Source organism: Pleurodeles waltl, chromosome 3_1, assembly GCF_031143425.1.
Source record: "Pleurodeles waltl isolate 20211129_DDA chromosome 3_1, aPleWal1.hap1.20221129, whole genome shotgun sequence".
Taxonomy (NCBI): domain Eukaryota; kingdom Metazoa; phylum Chordata; class Amphibia; order Caudata; family Salamandridae; genus Pleurodeles; species Pleurodeles waltl.
The window spans coordinates 1,971,896,666-1,971,913,259 of NC_090440.1; the positions used below are offsets into that span (position 1 = coordinate 1,971,896,666).

Consider the following 16,594-nt stretch of genomic DNA (forward strand, 5'->3'; position numbering starts at 1 on the left):
TTGAAACTCTAGGTATTCAAAGTTCATAGTCTGCCTTGATATAACAAAAAAAAGCCATCAAAGTGAAAGCAGCTGAGCTCCCTGAAAGGTCTTGTGCCTTTTATTGTCTATTACTGAGAAGTAGACCTCGCATTTCAGGGATGTGGAATTCCTCGCCCAACGCCCGGGACATCTTGTTTGGGGTCAAGGGCAACAAGTTTTTATGTTTACTTTGTCCTTGGGACAAGTAGGCCCAACCCCCTGCAGGACAAACCCTTTGGCTGCCTGTTTACAGAGAGTTGAACTCTCTGCAGTTGAGGTAATGTGTTTCCAAAAGATAATGCTGTTCGAACTTGTATTTATGGTTCATTATTTGAAAGCCTACATTATTAGGGTGCGTGCTGTAAATAAATGTTTTAAGGTCACACTTCACTACTGACGTTGGTTCCAGTACAAAAAAACATAAACGTGTACACACATGTTTGAAAAGTTTAGGCTAAGAGGCTAAGTATAATGCTCCCAGAATGCTCTCTGATTATATGCAAATGAAGTGTCATTTAGTAAAATATGTTGATGCATGCTAGTATTTCCCAAAAATATTTCTAATGGAAAATCAGTGTAACCATTTTCAACACGATTATGGGAAGCATGAAAATAAACAAACACTGATAAAGCCAACTGATCTGACATATTTTTATAAGTCTTTTAGTTTCATCAATGCGTGTCTTGTTTTGACATGGCTTTTGTAACACTTTATTGTTGTGGGAGCTACCAGGCCCTCAACATTGTAACAAACATTGGCAAAACCCCCCCAAAAAGTTTTTGAACTCTTAAAGCACACGTTGCCACCAGCGGCATAACAAAGGCCCCGCAGCCGCCCTCCAGGGGGCCCCGTCAGCACAGCACCTGCTCTGAGTGAGTCTGGAGAGGGGGCTCCTCCATGTTCTTTGCAAAGGGGCACCCTCCAGTTTCGTTACGTCACTGATTGCCACCGTAGTTCCTGACACTGAACAAAACTACTTTGTGTGGCAATATGCTCCTTGTGGAAGAGCAGAATGCGATCACTCACAGTAAAGCCAGCCGAAAGAGAGAGAAATAGAAGTTTAATAAAAACAAAATGTCTTTGTTAACACCAGACCTAATTAGGGACCAAGACCCACATGTAGGTAGCTTTTTGCATGTCGCAAACAGCGACTTTCGCTGTTTGCGACGTGCAAAAAGCACATTGCGATGCACAATCCCAGTTTTGCGATTCAGTAACCTGGTTACCGAATCACAAAACGGGTTTGCGACTCGCAGTGCAATGTAGGATTGTTTTGTGACCGCGGGCGCACACCAATCGCAGTTTGCACCCATTTCAAATGGGTGCTAACACTTTCGCAAAAGGGAAGGGATCCCCATGGGACCCCTTTCCCATTGTGAATGTCACTGTAAGCATTTTTTCAGAGCAAGCAGTGGTCCTGCGGACCACTGCCTGCTCTGAAAAAATGAAACGAAAACGTTTCATTTTTCGTTTTTGTTATGCATCTCGTTTTTCTTTAAAGAAAACGGGCTGCATTACAAAAAATGTTTTTTTTAAAATGCTTTATTGAAAAGCAGTCACAGACATGGTGGTCTGCTGTCTCCAGCAGGCCACCATTCGTGAGGGGGTCGCAAATTGCGACCCACCTCATGATTATTCATGATGTGGGCATTTGCGAAGCCCTTGCGAATCACAGATGGTGTCAAGGACACCATCTTACATTCGGATTTGCGACTCGCAATTTGCAGGTCACAAATCTGAACCTACCTACTTGTGGCCCCAAATTCTTAAAGAAAGTCACAAAAGTGCACCCATGGTATATGTCGTACCCCTATAAAATATTTGTGAACTGTATTTTAGCATGGGTAAATACGATGTGTAGATTTGCTCATGTGAAAATCTATTGAGCATTTGCAAGTTCATTTTCCCTCCAGCACTTTCTTCCCAACCCTGGAGGAAGTTCTAATTCTGCCATTGTCAGGAGTAAATGTCCAACCTTTCTTATTATGGGAAAATATTAGAGAGAAGCTGGTAAAAATCTTTAAAACATGCAGGTTAGTAGGTTTGCAGACTCAAAGGCATTCCAGCCCTGGAACTATTGCTTACTGCTTCCTCCAGCCCCAGTATGCAGATCTGCAGAAAGGTGGCAAAATAAGGAAATTGCTACAGTAGGGATTGAAACTCCAAGTATTCAAGCCCTACTATGGTAGCAGCCCTGGCATAATCAGAGAGGCTATTAATTGCTGCCATAATTTGTCGCCACACTACATGGCACCAAAGGGACAAGTAGATCTTTTTACAGGACAAGTAGATTTGAGAAGCAACCTGTCCCCTGGACAAGTAGATATTTTAATAAATTCCACACCCCTGCATTTATTCAGACATTATCTGAGGAAATGGCATTGTGGACGGTAGCTCTGTGACTATTCCTCCTTTCTTCATTGAGCCAGTCCGCACTCCGAAAGAGTTATTTTATGATAACAGTTTACCTAAGTCTGTATTTAGAAATGCTTTTACCAAAAAGCTGACTACTGATCTGACATGCACACCTTACTGATTAGTCAGATGAGGCTGCTTCGCTCGCGAGGAGCTCCATAATTCCACATTATTTGTTGGAGGACTGGCTGCAGGAATAAAGAAGGAACTGAATGTGTTTTTGTTTAGACCTCATGAACTTGTTGAACGTCTAAAGAGTGGAATACAACGTTGAGACCGCATAGAACAGTGGTTCTTAACCTTGTGACTTATGTGGGCCCCCAATTAATCATTATTGGAATCCAGAGACACCCTGTCACCACTGGAACCCCAGGATGCTTGAATAGAACAATACACAAATACAGATACTAGCAGTCCTCAAACAAATACACAAATTATGAAATCTTTTATTTAGTTATCAAATATAAAAAACAAATCTACATTTGAACTTTAATGGGAGGTTTGGCCTTTACTAAATTCAGCTGAAGCCATGCATCGTGCATTTTCTGTTTGATACTTTTTCACCACTGCCACAAATCAATCTCAGGATACCAACTTAATTTTTAGCCTATAATTTCAAATTTCTTTACATTTACAGAAAAAAAATCAGTTTTTCCTTCTTTATTTACATGCACTTTATTAATCTGTTAATATCATTTCATTTTCTAAGCAGTTGTGGACACTGTAAGTAGGCATTGCAGAGAAACTGAGTAGGTCGTCCCCAGACCAGAGTTTAAGAAATGCTGATATAGACTGGTAGATTATTGAAGATGAAAATTTCATTATGATGATACCGCATACCTCCATGAGAGCTGCAAGAATCCAATATCGAATTCTTGTAAAGGCATTTATTTATGAGAATTGCTTTTGATAAATCTAAAATGTATTTGGACATTTGAGGAGAAAAGACTTGATGTATAACAATAGTGCATTTTATGATTTTGAATTATCTGGTTGAATTAATTTCGGAAGATAATGATAATAATTTAGAACTCTATTATGTGGGGATGTTTTGGTATATATCCACTTAAGTGGCTACATTTCTTTGGTCAAAGTAAAATGTACAGTATGTTGTATAATTTGTTGTGGAGTCCAGAGTTGAACTGAATATGTTGATAGATTTTATTTTTTTTAACCTTTGAATATTTAAGAAACATAATCCTATGAGAAGCCAGGAAGTGGAGATTGCTTGTGCCAGGAATATTGTACAACTTCCACCTATGTATGTTTTTACAGCAACTGAACTGCAGTAAAATAGATTGCGGCTAGGGGCTTGGTAAGCAGAGATAGACAGGCAACACCGGTGTTGGGACGGAAAAGTCCTCCTTATAGAAATGACCATGTATTCCTGCCCTCAGTGCCCAACTATACTTCTGTCTGGATTCCTCATGCTGTTTTTTTATTGTCGTAGACCAACACGAATCATGCAAGTGCACTACGACATAGGCCTGTTTCACGGATTGTGCTCTTGTTGAATCGTAGAGGGAGGCCCGAAGCGCTACCCTTCTAAGGGGTGAAAGGCTGCCACCTTTACCAGGAGTTAAGCAGCCTGGTGGTTAGCAGCATACCTTGTAGTGATCAGTAGGAGTGAACAGGTCCTTTTTAAGCTATCTCTGGAGTGAGTCCTGCAGGATCACTAACTTTTTAAAGTTCTGCTGCGTGCTTAACTCGCCCCTTAGCCTACATTGGCTGGCACAGTACAGAAAGGCTACAGCGCTGTGCAGTGCACCCAGAAGGATTGTGTGTTGAGTGTATGTGTGTCTGTGGTGGTACAATACATAGAGGTTATAGTGATGGACAATGTGTATGCTGCGTACATGTGTGCCTGTAATGGTATATTGCATGGGCTGGGGTTCTATTTTAGGATACCCAGGCCTGCATGGTAAAGACATAAGGAGGTGGAGAAATTCCTCAGACAGGTTTGTGTATTGCTACCTTCCTCTGAGCTGGGTGGGACTCACTGGGAAGGGGTGAGCGATGCTCTGCCTCTATACTTCAAAGGGTGCTCTTTGATTCAGTGAGAGATCACAAGGGAAGGGACTCAGACGCCTCATGAAGGAGATTGGGCTGATGAGGGAATCGGGAAGAGTAGGGCTTGGAGCCAGAGATTAATCTTTTGATGCACATACCACTGTGTCTGACTTCCAGGTGAGAACTCTAGTTCCTCTTATGGCCTGTGTTGTGGGACTGTCTGCTTCAGAGAGATCCCTGATATTACAGACTGCTTTTCAAGAGGAAGAGGGAACACAACAGTATGGACCTCAAAGGAAGCAAAACCCCAACATAAAACTTCAAAGACCCAGACTCCTAATCAAATATGGTGTCTGGAAATGGACTATAAGTAGTGGAGTTTGAGACCCTAAAAATTGTAATCTGCCAAGCAGCCAAACAAGCTGTGTGAAGAGAGGAAGCTCTGCAAGACTTTGTCCTGTGACCAGGTCTAAGGGCCCGGCCCTCTAGTCTCCCTGCTGGGTTGAGTGGATATCACCAACAGATACCAAGACAACCTGCTGTGGAGCCTGAAGCACCAGCACCTGCCTGCTTTCCAAGACCAGTGTGCCCTGTGAGGAAGAGGAGAGCACTGGAAGGAGCATGGTCCAGTGGGGAGGCCTGTTAAGTGGACTCCCAGTGTGAGGAAAGGGCTGCTGCACCGATCTGGTTGTTGCCTGTGTGCAGAACTGATTCAGCCCATATGCCGGGAGAGGGCCACAATGTAGCTAGCCATGGAAAGGTTTGGGGGCAGTAAAGGAGGCACGGTTGCTGTGACCCATACCAGGAAGGGGCCACTGTAGAAAAGACTGCTTTGTGTTGAAGGGCTGAAGCCTGCCTGACCCATGCAGCGGCAACCCAGCATGCCAGAAGGAGCTGCTGGTGGAACATAAGCCATGCGATGCACCATTGCGGTGACCCCCCTGTGCCAGGAGAGGGGGCACTGTGTAAAAGACTGTCTTGCAGAGAGTGGCCAAAGCCTCTGAGACTCCGGTAGCAGTGACCACCGTACGCCAGGAGGAGCTGCGTGGAGTACTTGTGCCTTATTGATCGAGCAGGAGTCTGTAGCCAGTGAGCAGTGGTGACAAATAGGTCAAGGGGAGCAACGAGGACTGTGACTGACTGACTGATCCAATAGAACAAGTGACAGTGCCGTCGAAGCATCGCCACCCCAACTTGGTTTAGAGGAGATGGAGGAAGAGTGCAGTAAAACCTCAGTTTGCTGCTGGAACGTGACCCCAGGGTAGAGACAGAGAGCCTGCGTCTGCCGAGTGCAGCTGCTGAGCCCGCATGCAGCCAACTGACCTGCTTAGAAAGGGAGCTGCTGTGAGCGCTCACTGACAGCGCATACTTCAAGACTGCGCGTTTCACTACTACCGCAGTGGGTAAAACTTGTATTGGGCCTACCGGCCCAATGGGATACTTGCTGTTGAAAGCACTGCAGCCCTAAGACACTTTCGACTTTAAGAGTCAGAGTGGACTCTTGAGAAATGGACTGCTAGTTGAGCATTCCCTGGATGTGGCCAACACTGAATGGGGAATAACCCCTATCTCACTATGAGGAAAAAGTAGGACCAGGAATTGCCATTAAAACACTTGAGTCCCGACCTCGAGGGGAAATGTAATTGTTTGTGAATGTCTTATTCTTCCTTCAAATTAGTAAAATTAGAAATACATTTTTTAAAATATAAAAGTGAGTATTTTGGCATGGATTTATTGCTGCTGCAGCACGCTCTTTGAGTTGTGAGCCCATGTCCAGTAATCTGTGTCCACACCCCCATCTTTCCCTCTCCTCCCCTTTCCCCTGAGGTAGCCTTGGACTGCTCAACCACATCTACTGCAGAGAGTCAAGTGCAGAATGGGTACTTGACCTAGTGCTGATGATTAGGGCCCCGGAACGTCTGGAGTGAAAGGCCTCAACACCCACAGTTGTACCCAGTAGCGCCTGCGTGCCACGTGCCCCTCTGAAAGGTGTTGTGACAACTGGAATGAAGTAACATAAGCAATCTGACTCTGGAGTCGATGGGTGCGGTTAGGGAAATAGTACTTTGGAAGAGGTGGGCTGTGAACATGGAGGTAATAGGGGTGTGGGATGTTTCATTATCGTTTACGCTTAATAGCTGTTTTGTGCGTTGCATTGCAAAATACAGAATTTTGTTATATAGTTGTGTAAGACTTTTTATCATTGGTGTGGTATCCCTTAACTTTTTGCCTCTGTTCCCCAGGTTGTTGATGTGTGCTGGACTCTGATTTTGCTGTTTTTGTTACTCTGGGCACTTTACCACAGCTAACCAGTGCAAGTGCTCCTTTACAAAATGTGTATGTAATTGGTTTATCCATGATTGGCATATTTTATTTACTAGTAAGTCCCTAGTAAAGTGCACTGGAGGTGCCAAGGCCTTTAAATCAAATGCTACTAGTGGGCTTGCAGCACTGGTTGTGCCACCCACATAAGTAGCTCTGTAATCATGCCTCAGACCTGCCATTGCAGTGGCTGTGTGTGCAGGTTTAAGTGTAAGTTCGACTTAGCAAGTGTACCCACTTGCCAGGCCTAAACCTTCCCCTTTCTTACATGTCCGACACCCCTAAGGAACGCCCTAGGTAGCCCCAAGGGCAGGGTGCAGTGTATGGTTAAGGTAGTACATATAGTAATGTGTTTTATATGTCCTGATAGTGAAATATTGCTAAATTCGTTTTTCACTGTAGCAAGGCCTGTCCCGCTCATAGGTTAACATGGGGGCTACCTTTAAATCTGATTAAAGTGTAGATTCCCTTTGGGGGCGGATGGACATGTGGAGTTTGGGGTCTCTGAACTCACAATTTAAAAATCCATCTTTTAGTAAAGTTGATTTTAAGATTGTGTGTTTGAAGATGCCACTTTTAGAAAATGGGTATTTTCTTGTTTATACCATTTCTGTGACTCTGCCTGTTTGTGAATTCCCTGTCTGGGACAGTTCGACAGTTGGGCTGGTTGCACCTCACATTAGACAGTGACACAAAGGGAGCTGGGGTGTAGCCTGCATATCCTGATGAGCCACCTGTGCTAGGAGGGAGGGGAGGAGTGGTCACTCACACCTGAAAGGGCTGTGCCTGCCCTCACACAGTGTAGTCTCCAACCCCCTGGTGAGTGTCTGGGGCCTGGCCTGGGGAGGCAGGATTTCACATTCAAAAGAGACTTTACTTTGAAGTAGGCTTACTTCAAAGGAGAAATTGGGTATAAGAAGGGCACCCAAAACCGCAGACTTTAGAAACCCTTCTGGAAACAAGAGGAACCTCTGCCTGGAAAAGAGCTGATAGCTGAGGAAGAAGAGCTGCCCTGCCTGTGACTGTGCTTTGTGGAGCTATCCTGCAGTTGCTGCTTCTGCCAGAGTAAGAGGGCAAAGACTGGACTTTGTGTGCCTTCCATCTTGAGAAGAACTCTCCAAGGGTTTGATTTAGAGCTTGCCTCCTGTTGTTTGAAGTCTCAGGGACAGCAAAGACTTCTCTCTGCCAGCACCTGGAGTCTCTGGAGAGACTCCTTCTCTGCCCTGTGGTGCCCATCCAGTTCCTGGGACCCTGAAAGGAGAAGCTGGCAGCCTAAGAGGAAGAAATCCACGCAAAGAGCGCTGTGTGGGAAAAAGATTTACGCCACTCTGATTTGCGGCTGAAGAAACGACGTGCCGCCAGCTCCACGGCTGAAAATCGACGCTCGCTGGAAACGCGACCGAAGAATCGTCGCATGGAGCTGGAGAAACAACCCGCAGCATCGCTGACGGAGGCTGGGAGATGGCAACCCGCACTGCGTGGTTTTCAGATCATTGTGCGGCTGGATTTCTGACGCGAACCCTCTTTGTGCATGCAAAAACAACGCAAGGCCTGCCTGGACCCATGTGCGGACCAAATCGACGCATCGTTCTCCTGCGGAGAGAAGAACCGATGCACGCGGACTCGTCAGAAGGGGGAAACGATGCAAGGTCTCGCACATGAATGATATTGACGCATCGCAAGCCCTTTTTGATGCACACCTGCCCGTGCGGGGTTATTTTTGATGCGCACCAGGTACATTTTCACGCAAGCGGCGCTAGCATGTGTATAAAACTACTTAAAGACTCTTTTTTTGCTTTTTAATTGATAACTTGACTTGTGTATTGTGCATTTTTGACGTTTTGGTCTTGTTTTGTTTAGATAAATATTTCCTATTTTTTTAACCTGTGTTGTCATTTTGTAGTGTTTTCATTAAGGTACTCTGTGTTTTGGTACAAATACTTTACACCTAGCACTCTGAAGTTAAGCCAACTGCTCTGCCAAGCTACCAAGGGGGAAAGCAGGGGTTAGCTGAGGGTGATTCTCTTTTACCCTGACTAGAGTGAGGGTCCTTGCTTGAAGAGGGGGTAACCTGACTGTCAACCAAAGTTGACATTCTATAACTAGAGTATTTTTTCAACTAAGTGTTCTAACGTGTTATGTTTTCATGAAATGGCAAGCAATGTGTGAGAGTACACTTTGGAGGAATCTGAGGGAAATAACAGAAAAACACCCTTTACAGGTAGAATGTTTCAGTGAGATAAAAGCAGACTTATCCCAAGTAGTAATCTGCAGGTTATGTAGGATGGGTGGAATCTAAAATTCTGCCAGATTCCGCTGAATTATGCAACAGAGCAGAGTCTGAATTTGGCGCTATTTCCATAGCACAAAATGCAGACTTGCCTCCAGAAGTAGCTGCGAAGACGCATTTTGCCTAAGAAAATAGCAGTGGGCGCCTATACATATTCTGCAGTGATTAAAACTGCAGAGTATGCAAGGGCTCTGAGGAGGTATGCAGTGGTTTCTAAACACAGCAGGAAGAGGAAGCTATGTTCAAAAACCACTGCATAATTTTAAACTTTAATTCTGCCTGCCACGCAGCGGAATTTATCAGTAATTAAAATTTAAAAAACTTCCACTCAGACTTAGTCATATGTTCAAATCCCGGCAAAGCCAACGCATTATTACCTTCGTCTGAGTATGAATGCATTCTTCGAAAACACCAGTCTCTTAAGCAGGTGAAAGAAATACGGGGGGTTATTAAACCAGTGGGCTTTATCAGTACTAAAGTGGTTGTATGTAAAAAGCCAGTTAATAACTATTTCCATAAAGCACATTGCCTTTTCGTTGAACAAAAGATAGATTTTTAGACCATTTAAGCTATCCTATGCAAAACCTTCCTTGAAATTGTATTTGATATCGAAGTGCCCTTCCAGCATTAAATCGTGTACCACCATACCTTCCTGTTTTAGACATGTAAGAGGAAAGATGCCCTGCCATATTTTTGGAGGGTGATCTAGGGTTAAAAAGAAGGTGAATGCTTTTTGCTTCAAACATGGGTAGATAAACGTAAAAAGATGGTGAAATCTGGTGAAGTATGTCCTTGTCTCTTGGCAGCTCGCACTTTGTGTCCTGGTTAAGGGGGGAAGGTCAAGAGAAGTTGCAAATCCTCAATAAAGCATCCCCCACCCCTTTTTTCTTTCTTTTTTTTATTTTTTATTCAAGGCTCACACGTTCAAACTTATTTTTGACCTGAAAATGTTTAAAACCTCTCCAAGTGATTGAATGTCTTTGCTAGAAATGCTCCATTAGATTGCTGAGCTGTTCCAGTTCCTGCAGTATTGGCCTCAAAGAGGCTTTTCTGACTACCTCATAGATAGAAGTTCACATTTGAGAGCACTGTCAGTTGTAGTAGTCTGATGTCAAAAACCAGAGTCATATTTGCCGGTTTAGTATAACTTACCTTTTAACCGCTCATGTTGGTTAAATAATTTCTTTAGTGTGTGGTTAATTGTTTAGAGCATGGCTGACACAGGTCTTGAAAACGGACAAGTAAACACTTGGTACTCTTTGTATTCCAAGATGGTCTTTAGGTGTTTGTCACTTACGCGCCTGTGGAACAGGACGGATTGAGACCTTTAAACCTCTTGGACGCCTTCTAGCTAATGGCAAATTTGTTGTTTAGCAGGAGAAGGTTTTCCAGTTAAGCTTTCTTGCACCATTTGGTGCAGTCTTGAATTAGGGAACTCGAAGCGGAGTGCTCAGTGGACCCTAAATATCTTCTGAGCTCAGCTGTAGCGAGATGCCCTTGGTGAGAAATGGGTCAGAAGACCTGTGTAGCACTCATTAATTTTTCCATTGATAAGACTTTTGCTGGGACTTTTAATTTTGATATTTGTTATTGTGACACTACCACTCTGCTAGATTTACAGAGTGAAGGGATTTTAAGATGCCTTTGTGCAAGAATACAGTGCTAATAAAAAATGCACACCTTTTTCTACTATTTGTTGAAAACTATAGCATCAGTCTGCCAAGTCTGCTATGGGAATGTTTCTTTGCCTTTTTCATACACATGCACCATTGTATACCTTTGAGCTGTGCTAGCATAATGCCAGCTGGCAGAAGGACAGGAGTCGGCCGTGGTTTCTGAACAGGAAATTGAAGCGAAACCAGATCAGTGAGTGAGGATTATCCATTGTTATGGTGCTCAATCCACCAGAAAAGTAATAACTGCAGAGGGTTGGACTCAGAAGGTTCTGGCTTTTGAAAGAGTACAGAGCTGATTTCCCCTGCCATCTTGATTCAACTATGTTTAATGTAGTGAGATGAGTAAAACTTGTATGTAGCGTACTGCATATCACAAGAGAATTCTCTCGGTGCTGGGGATCCTGACAGATATTGCCACAAAACCAACGTTGTAAGCACTTTTTAAAACTGGGACAGAGGCATGATTAATTTCCCTTCCAGTGGAATGGAATTCGGCATAAAGGTTCCCTTGTAAAGGGAAGTTTATTTTGTTGTTAGATGAGTTTTAGTCTGAGACTAGTTATTAGCTTAGGTTGCAGACTCCTGGATCAGATGAAGTGCTGAATTTTGTTTAAGATATTTAGCGAGTTGTTTATGAAGTCAGTTTTAGAAACGAAAAACACATCTAAAACAAGCCTTTAGGCCATTGGGAGTAAGCATAGGATCCTCTTTGAGATATGGTCATGACTCCTGATCGGTCACAACAAGAGTTTTTCTTTAGGCCAATAAATTGTAAATATCGAACATATTCCAAGTCTGTGGTGTGGTGCAGGCAATCCAAAACATATAAGACTTCATCATGCTTACTCATGGTCTGTGAACCTATAAATGTACTCACTTTGGTTGACAATCGTTACTTGAATATAATATATGTAGGTCCCTGGTAGGTCTAAAATATTGTTTTCCCTGGTTATTTTCATTTCAATTTGAATTTAGTGAGTTACGATATAATGTGTTTATCTGATCCTGTAATTTGGCTAATCATTTTAGTTGGGTCGTATTTGATCTAGTTACCAGCTCCTCAGATGTTGGATTTGGAGACTCTGGCTTATTCAGGTGGCAGATTATATCATCATGAATAAGCCACGTTTTCTTCGTGTTTCTCTGGTTCCGTCAAGAATAAAGAGTGTTCAGAAACAAGCTAACCACAATATTAAGTGAAATGTATGAAAAGTTTGACATTTGCAGTTTAACAAATTTAAATTGCCCTAATTTTTCTGTTCTTTTGCCACGCCCACTATCTGGGTCCAATTTGTTTAGCATCACCTAATAATCCCAGCCCGCTTGCAGCGTCCACCCCATCCTCTCCCACTTTTGACTGGATGAATTATTTTTGAACCGATGGTTGTCGTACCATCATCTGTATTGATTACTGTTGAAGTGAAATGTGCATTGCACGGAGCTGTAGTCAACATAAATGCAAAATACATGGACACTTTTGATTTACTCAGTTTCGGTACTTGGTAAATTGATATTCAATTAAACGTTTGCTTAAGTTGTCCTGACATGCTTTTTTTTCCCTCTGTGTCCATCCCAGACATGACAAATATGAAACAAATTGTCGATCGGGCAAGGGCTGCCTTTCGCACTGGCAAAACCCGGCATCTGGAGTTCCGAATTCAGCAGTTGAAAGCTCTGAAACGGATGATTGCAGAAAATGAGGATGCAATCAAGAAGGCGCTTCACGCCGACCTAAACAAGGTTTGAGTCTATGCATATATTCAGTCATCTGTGGTAATCCCTCCTAGGGCCATGGTTGTTCAAGACTTCTTCCGGAAGCATCTGTAGCAAGTATATAGTATAATAATAAACAGTACATGTATTATTAATTAATTAATGTATATGTGCTCACGCGTATATAAGTATTCCACTAATATAAGCCTGGAAGTCAGTATTGTCTATTTGAAAAAGTAAACCTGAAATATAAACACATATATTAAGATTCCTTAATTCTCACCCTCAAACATATGAATACAAGCAGGGTTGTGATGCCCTTTTGTTCTGATTTTCCGATCGATCTCCCTCGAAAAAAAAAAACAGCTGCGGGTGACGCTGAGTTTCCATTGTTTGTTCCTGGCCTTTTCTAAGTGAGGTTGAGGAGGAGGTGTTGTAAAGCTCTTCCTAGTTTCATGGATGTTTGTCTTTTCTGTGACTGCTGCTAATCCCTGTGGAAACCCGACCACCCCGTACCCGACTGGAGGGCTCAAAACACCACACCAGGCACTCGCGCTGAAGTTACACTCCGGATTCATGTATCTTAATGCACTGTTAATTTCGTTTTGGGGAGTAAAATAAGTCTTTCTGTCTCTCTCGCTCACTCCTCTGCCCCCAGTAGTTGAGGCGTGTTTCTTCGCCTCCTGTGAGCTGCTAACCGGGGAGCAGGAGTCCTGAAAACGCGCCAGAGAGGCGGGTATTCCTCTTATCTTCCCACAGCTCCTGCCCTCTGTGACCGCTGCTTTTGAAATGCCAAGTCAATGGTTTACCGATTCTGCCGTCAGGCATTTCTAGTCTTTGTGAGTGTGTGCAGTATACCTGTGCCCATAGACATGCACCTTTCGAACCCAGGTAAACACGGATAAACCTCGTCAGACTTGTGCAGTCTTCAGTTATTGCTTTTATTATTCAGGCCGCAGTTGCTTGAAGTGAGATTACTTCCCCCTCTTGTACCATATCAACAGTTGGGATTTCTTACTGCACCCTAACCAGTCGTTTTTAAAAGCGTGATTGGTTTTGAGCAGAAGCCTATTTTAATAAACTTTGATGCTTGAAAATTGCTACTGTGCCATCTATTCTTCATAGTCTTCCCTTTGTCATATAACACTTAGCAGTTTTGCACAGGTAAGCATACTCAGAATATACTCATTTTTAGGTCTGGCTTGAGAGCTCATCTGTCATCTGTCACCCTAGGTGATCAACCTAAAAAAGCTTTCAAGATGTCTACAAAGTGTGGGACTTTGGCTCCTCCCTGATGTTGGTTCATCTGAGTACAGACGAAAGATTGCTTCTGTTGCACTCCCAATGGCTGGCGCAGGGCTTATCTTCACCTAATATGACCTACGCGTTAAAGTGTGATATCACAATGGCTTGCAGAGGAAAATCCTCGGTGATACAGCAGTAACATTGCCTAGTGCATCGGCTACAGTGCTAAATGTGCAGAGATCCTCTCCACTCCACAGCATTGAAGTGTGTCTGCTTTGGTTGGACCATTTTGTTTACGCACTTTTGCTTTTCAGTTTTTATTTTTTTTATTTTTACGAACCCTTCGCTGGTGCATGGTAGGTCCTGCGCTGCTCCTGGCACAGGTGTTTCTATAGCTCCTTGGCTATGCTGGGTTCATCTCTGATAGGAGCTCTGGTGATGGCATGATGTGTGACTCTGCTGCAGATTTAGCTACCACAGGTTCAAGTGTGTCTGTGGCGCACTTGCGCTGCCATTGGCTCGGGTAACTCCATGACGCATGTCTCTACTGCAGTCTGGCTACCATAGGCTCAATGATGCCGCGGCTCTGCTGGGCTCTGGGCGTCTGCAGTTTTTGGGAGCTTGGTGATTCTGTAGGTCTGCTGGCATGGCGCACACAGCGCACCCACTTGTGTTTGTCTCCATTCTGATGGTATCTTTGCAGCTACGTAGTAGTAGTCCTCTGGGGTGTCCTAGTTGCTAATGTTAGGTTCCTACTTAGTGCACAGTTTGTTCTGAATCTGCACATGGGTGACCGCCAGACACCAGTGCTGTGCGCCCTGTTGTCCGGTGCAGGTGGTGCCGGGGCTGTTCTCTTTGGCCTACCCTTACCCCTTTGGCCTTCACTGGAGGACCTCTGCCAGTGGAAGGCCAAGGAGTACAGAGAGGAGCAGGAACACAAGATACTTGATAGTTCGCACTCTAAGGTGTCTTTTTAAATTTTGACATCCAGCGTCTTTTCACATTACGTTGTCTTTCTTTGTTCCTCTTTTAAATGACATTCCCACTTGTGTGCTATTTAGGTGCCCTGCACGTTCGTTTCTGCAGTACAGTATTGTTCTACATGTTAAGCAGCTAGGCAGCTATCTGCTACCATTCGCCCAACTGCTCATCTCTAGTCTTATTTTATGTGAAAGTTACTTTTTTCGAGAGTAACAAGGCATTTTGGGAACTTTGTAAAGTTATGTCATTATTCAAATTCTCATGACAACCTACTCTTAAGACATCTCGAGTCCTCGAAGTGCCTCAATAAAGGATAGTGCTATCAGTATGGATTGGAAGTCATACATTTTTTACGTCATTTTAACTGATATATACACACACCATTATGAGAGCGCAGAAATGAAAATACACTTCATGTTATTTGCAGGGGTGGCTCCTCCATAAGGGCCGAGGAGCATTAAAAGAAGTGGCAACTGCACAACCTTTTCACCAAAAACGATGATAAACTGTGTTTATTATTGTTTTGGGGGGGAAAGGGGCGGGGCCACGGGGGTGACGAGCAATGAGTGCTCAGTCTTGGGCTGGCCAAACACACATGCGCAGTGGGCTCTCTCCAGCCTGGCAACACAGCTGGAGCGAGCCTGCACAGGCTCCCAGTCTACCTGGGAGCACCCTAGCTAGGTGCTCCTAGCCAATCCTGACGATGCTCTGAGCAGAGTCCGGATTGGCCACAGAGCAGGCTGGGAGCCTGTGCCTGCACTGCAGCGACGGAGGAGAGGAGTGGCGCCACGCGACGGAGGAGGTAGGTATTTTTTTATGTGTGCCAAGTGCGTGGCCTGATGAAACGTTTGTTCTGATTCAGGGCTTTTCCAGCCTTTAAAAACTATGGGAGGCGTAATAAAGATTGGACAGTAATTTCTCTGGTCAAGTCAGTGATTGCCCCAAATTGATCAACCGACAATCTATTAACTTTCTACTATGTATTTTAGTGGCACAGAGTGATTAGTAAATAGTATTCACATCCTTAACTCCTTTGCTGCTAGGCCTTTTTCCCACCTGTGGTAAGCCTTTTTTTGGGCTATTTGGGGTAGTTCGCACTTAAGCCCCCATAACTTTTTGTTCACATAAGGTATGCATGCCGAATTGGGGTTCTTTTTTTCCCCAACATCCTTGGGATTTTAAAGGTGCCCAGGTAAGGTAAAGTGAGGTAAAAGTTTATTGTTTAGTTAGTTAAAACCAAAACAATAAAAAAAAGTAAAATATTATACAATGCATGCACAGCCTAAAACACCGGCAATAGGACCCTTCATTTTACACAAACTCCTATTGCTATTTTTTTTTCTTCTTCCTCTGAATACCTTTTAAAACACAATATGATTCGTTCAAGCTGTTCAGTACCCCATAACAATTCATTTACTTCATGATGACATAACTCATCCTAATTTTACAATGGAAGTCCATAACATAGATAAAGTGCAAATTACTATACATTTTTTTTTTTTTTAATTAGATTTCAGATAGTTAAAACCAGTCCTCTTCGTCTTGATCCTCCAATAATTACCAAATGTAGCAAGTAGATAAAACGTTGGCCCTTATTCGCATACAACTCTAAAGATACCTAATCCCTAACATGCAAACACAGGTGTCAACCAATGACCCCCAATCACAGTCTGCTGGAATCCCTATTGATAAGGTGCACATTTCTACAAAGTGCCGCAAACATGAAAGATGAAAATAGCTATATACATGAGATTTTAAACAACAGCAGTAGGGCTCTAGGTTTCATTGTCCCTAACCTGCAAACACAAATAACCTCCCAAGTGCAGACAACCAATATAGTGTAAATATAAACAAAGTGCCTCATACATGAACGTTAACCACTTTGACAAGGTATTGTGAGCCTATTCAGAGCTAAGACTG

General features: G+C 43.5%; 1 protein-coding gene across 8 annotated transcripts in view; it reads left to right on the forward strand.

The window, feature by feature from the left end:
• Positions 1-16,594, forward strand: part of ALDH3A2 (aldehyde dehydrogenase 3 family member A2) — a 325,020-nt gene that overhangs the window by 28,835 nt on the left and 279,591 nt on the right. For 7 of the 8 annotated variants that reach the window (XM_069226358.1, XM_069226364.1, XM_069226359.1 and 4 more), the window contains one exon: positions 12,312-12,475. The exons of the other annotated variant lie outside the window; for it this stretch is intronic. In XM_069226358.1, the coding sequence (XP_069082459.1) occupies positions 12,314-12,475 (162 nt within the window). In that variant the 5' untranslated portion in view covers positions 12,312-12,313. The remainder of the gene's footprint in view (positions 1-12,311; positions 12,476-16,594) is intronic. 8 annotated transcript variants of the gene reach the window in all.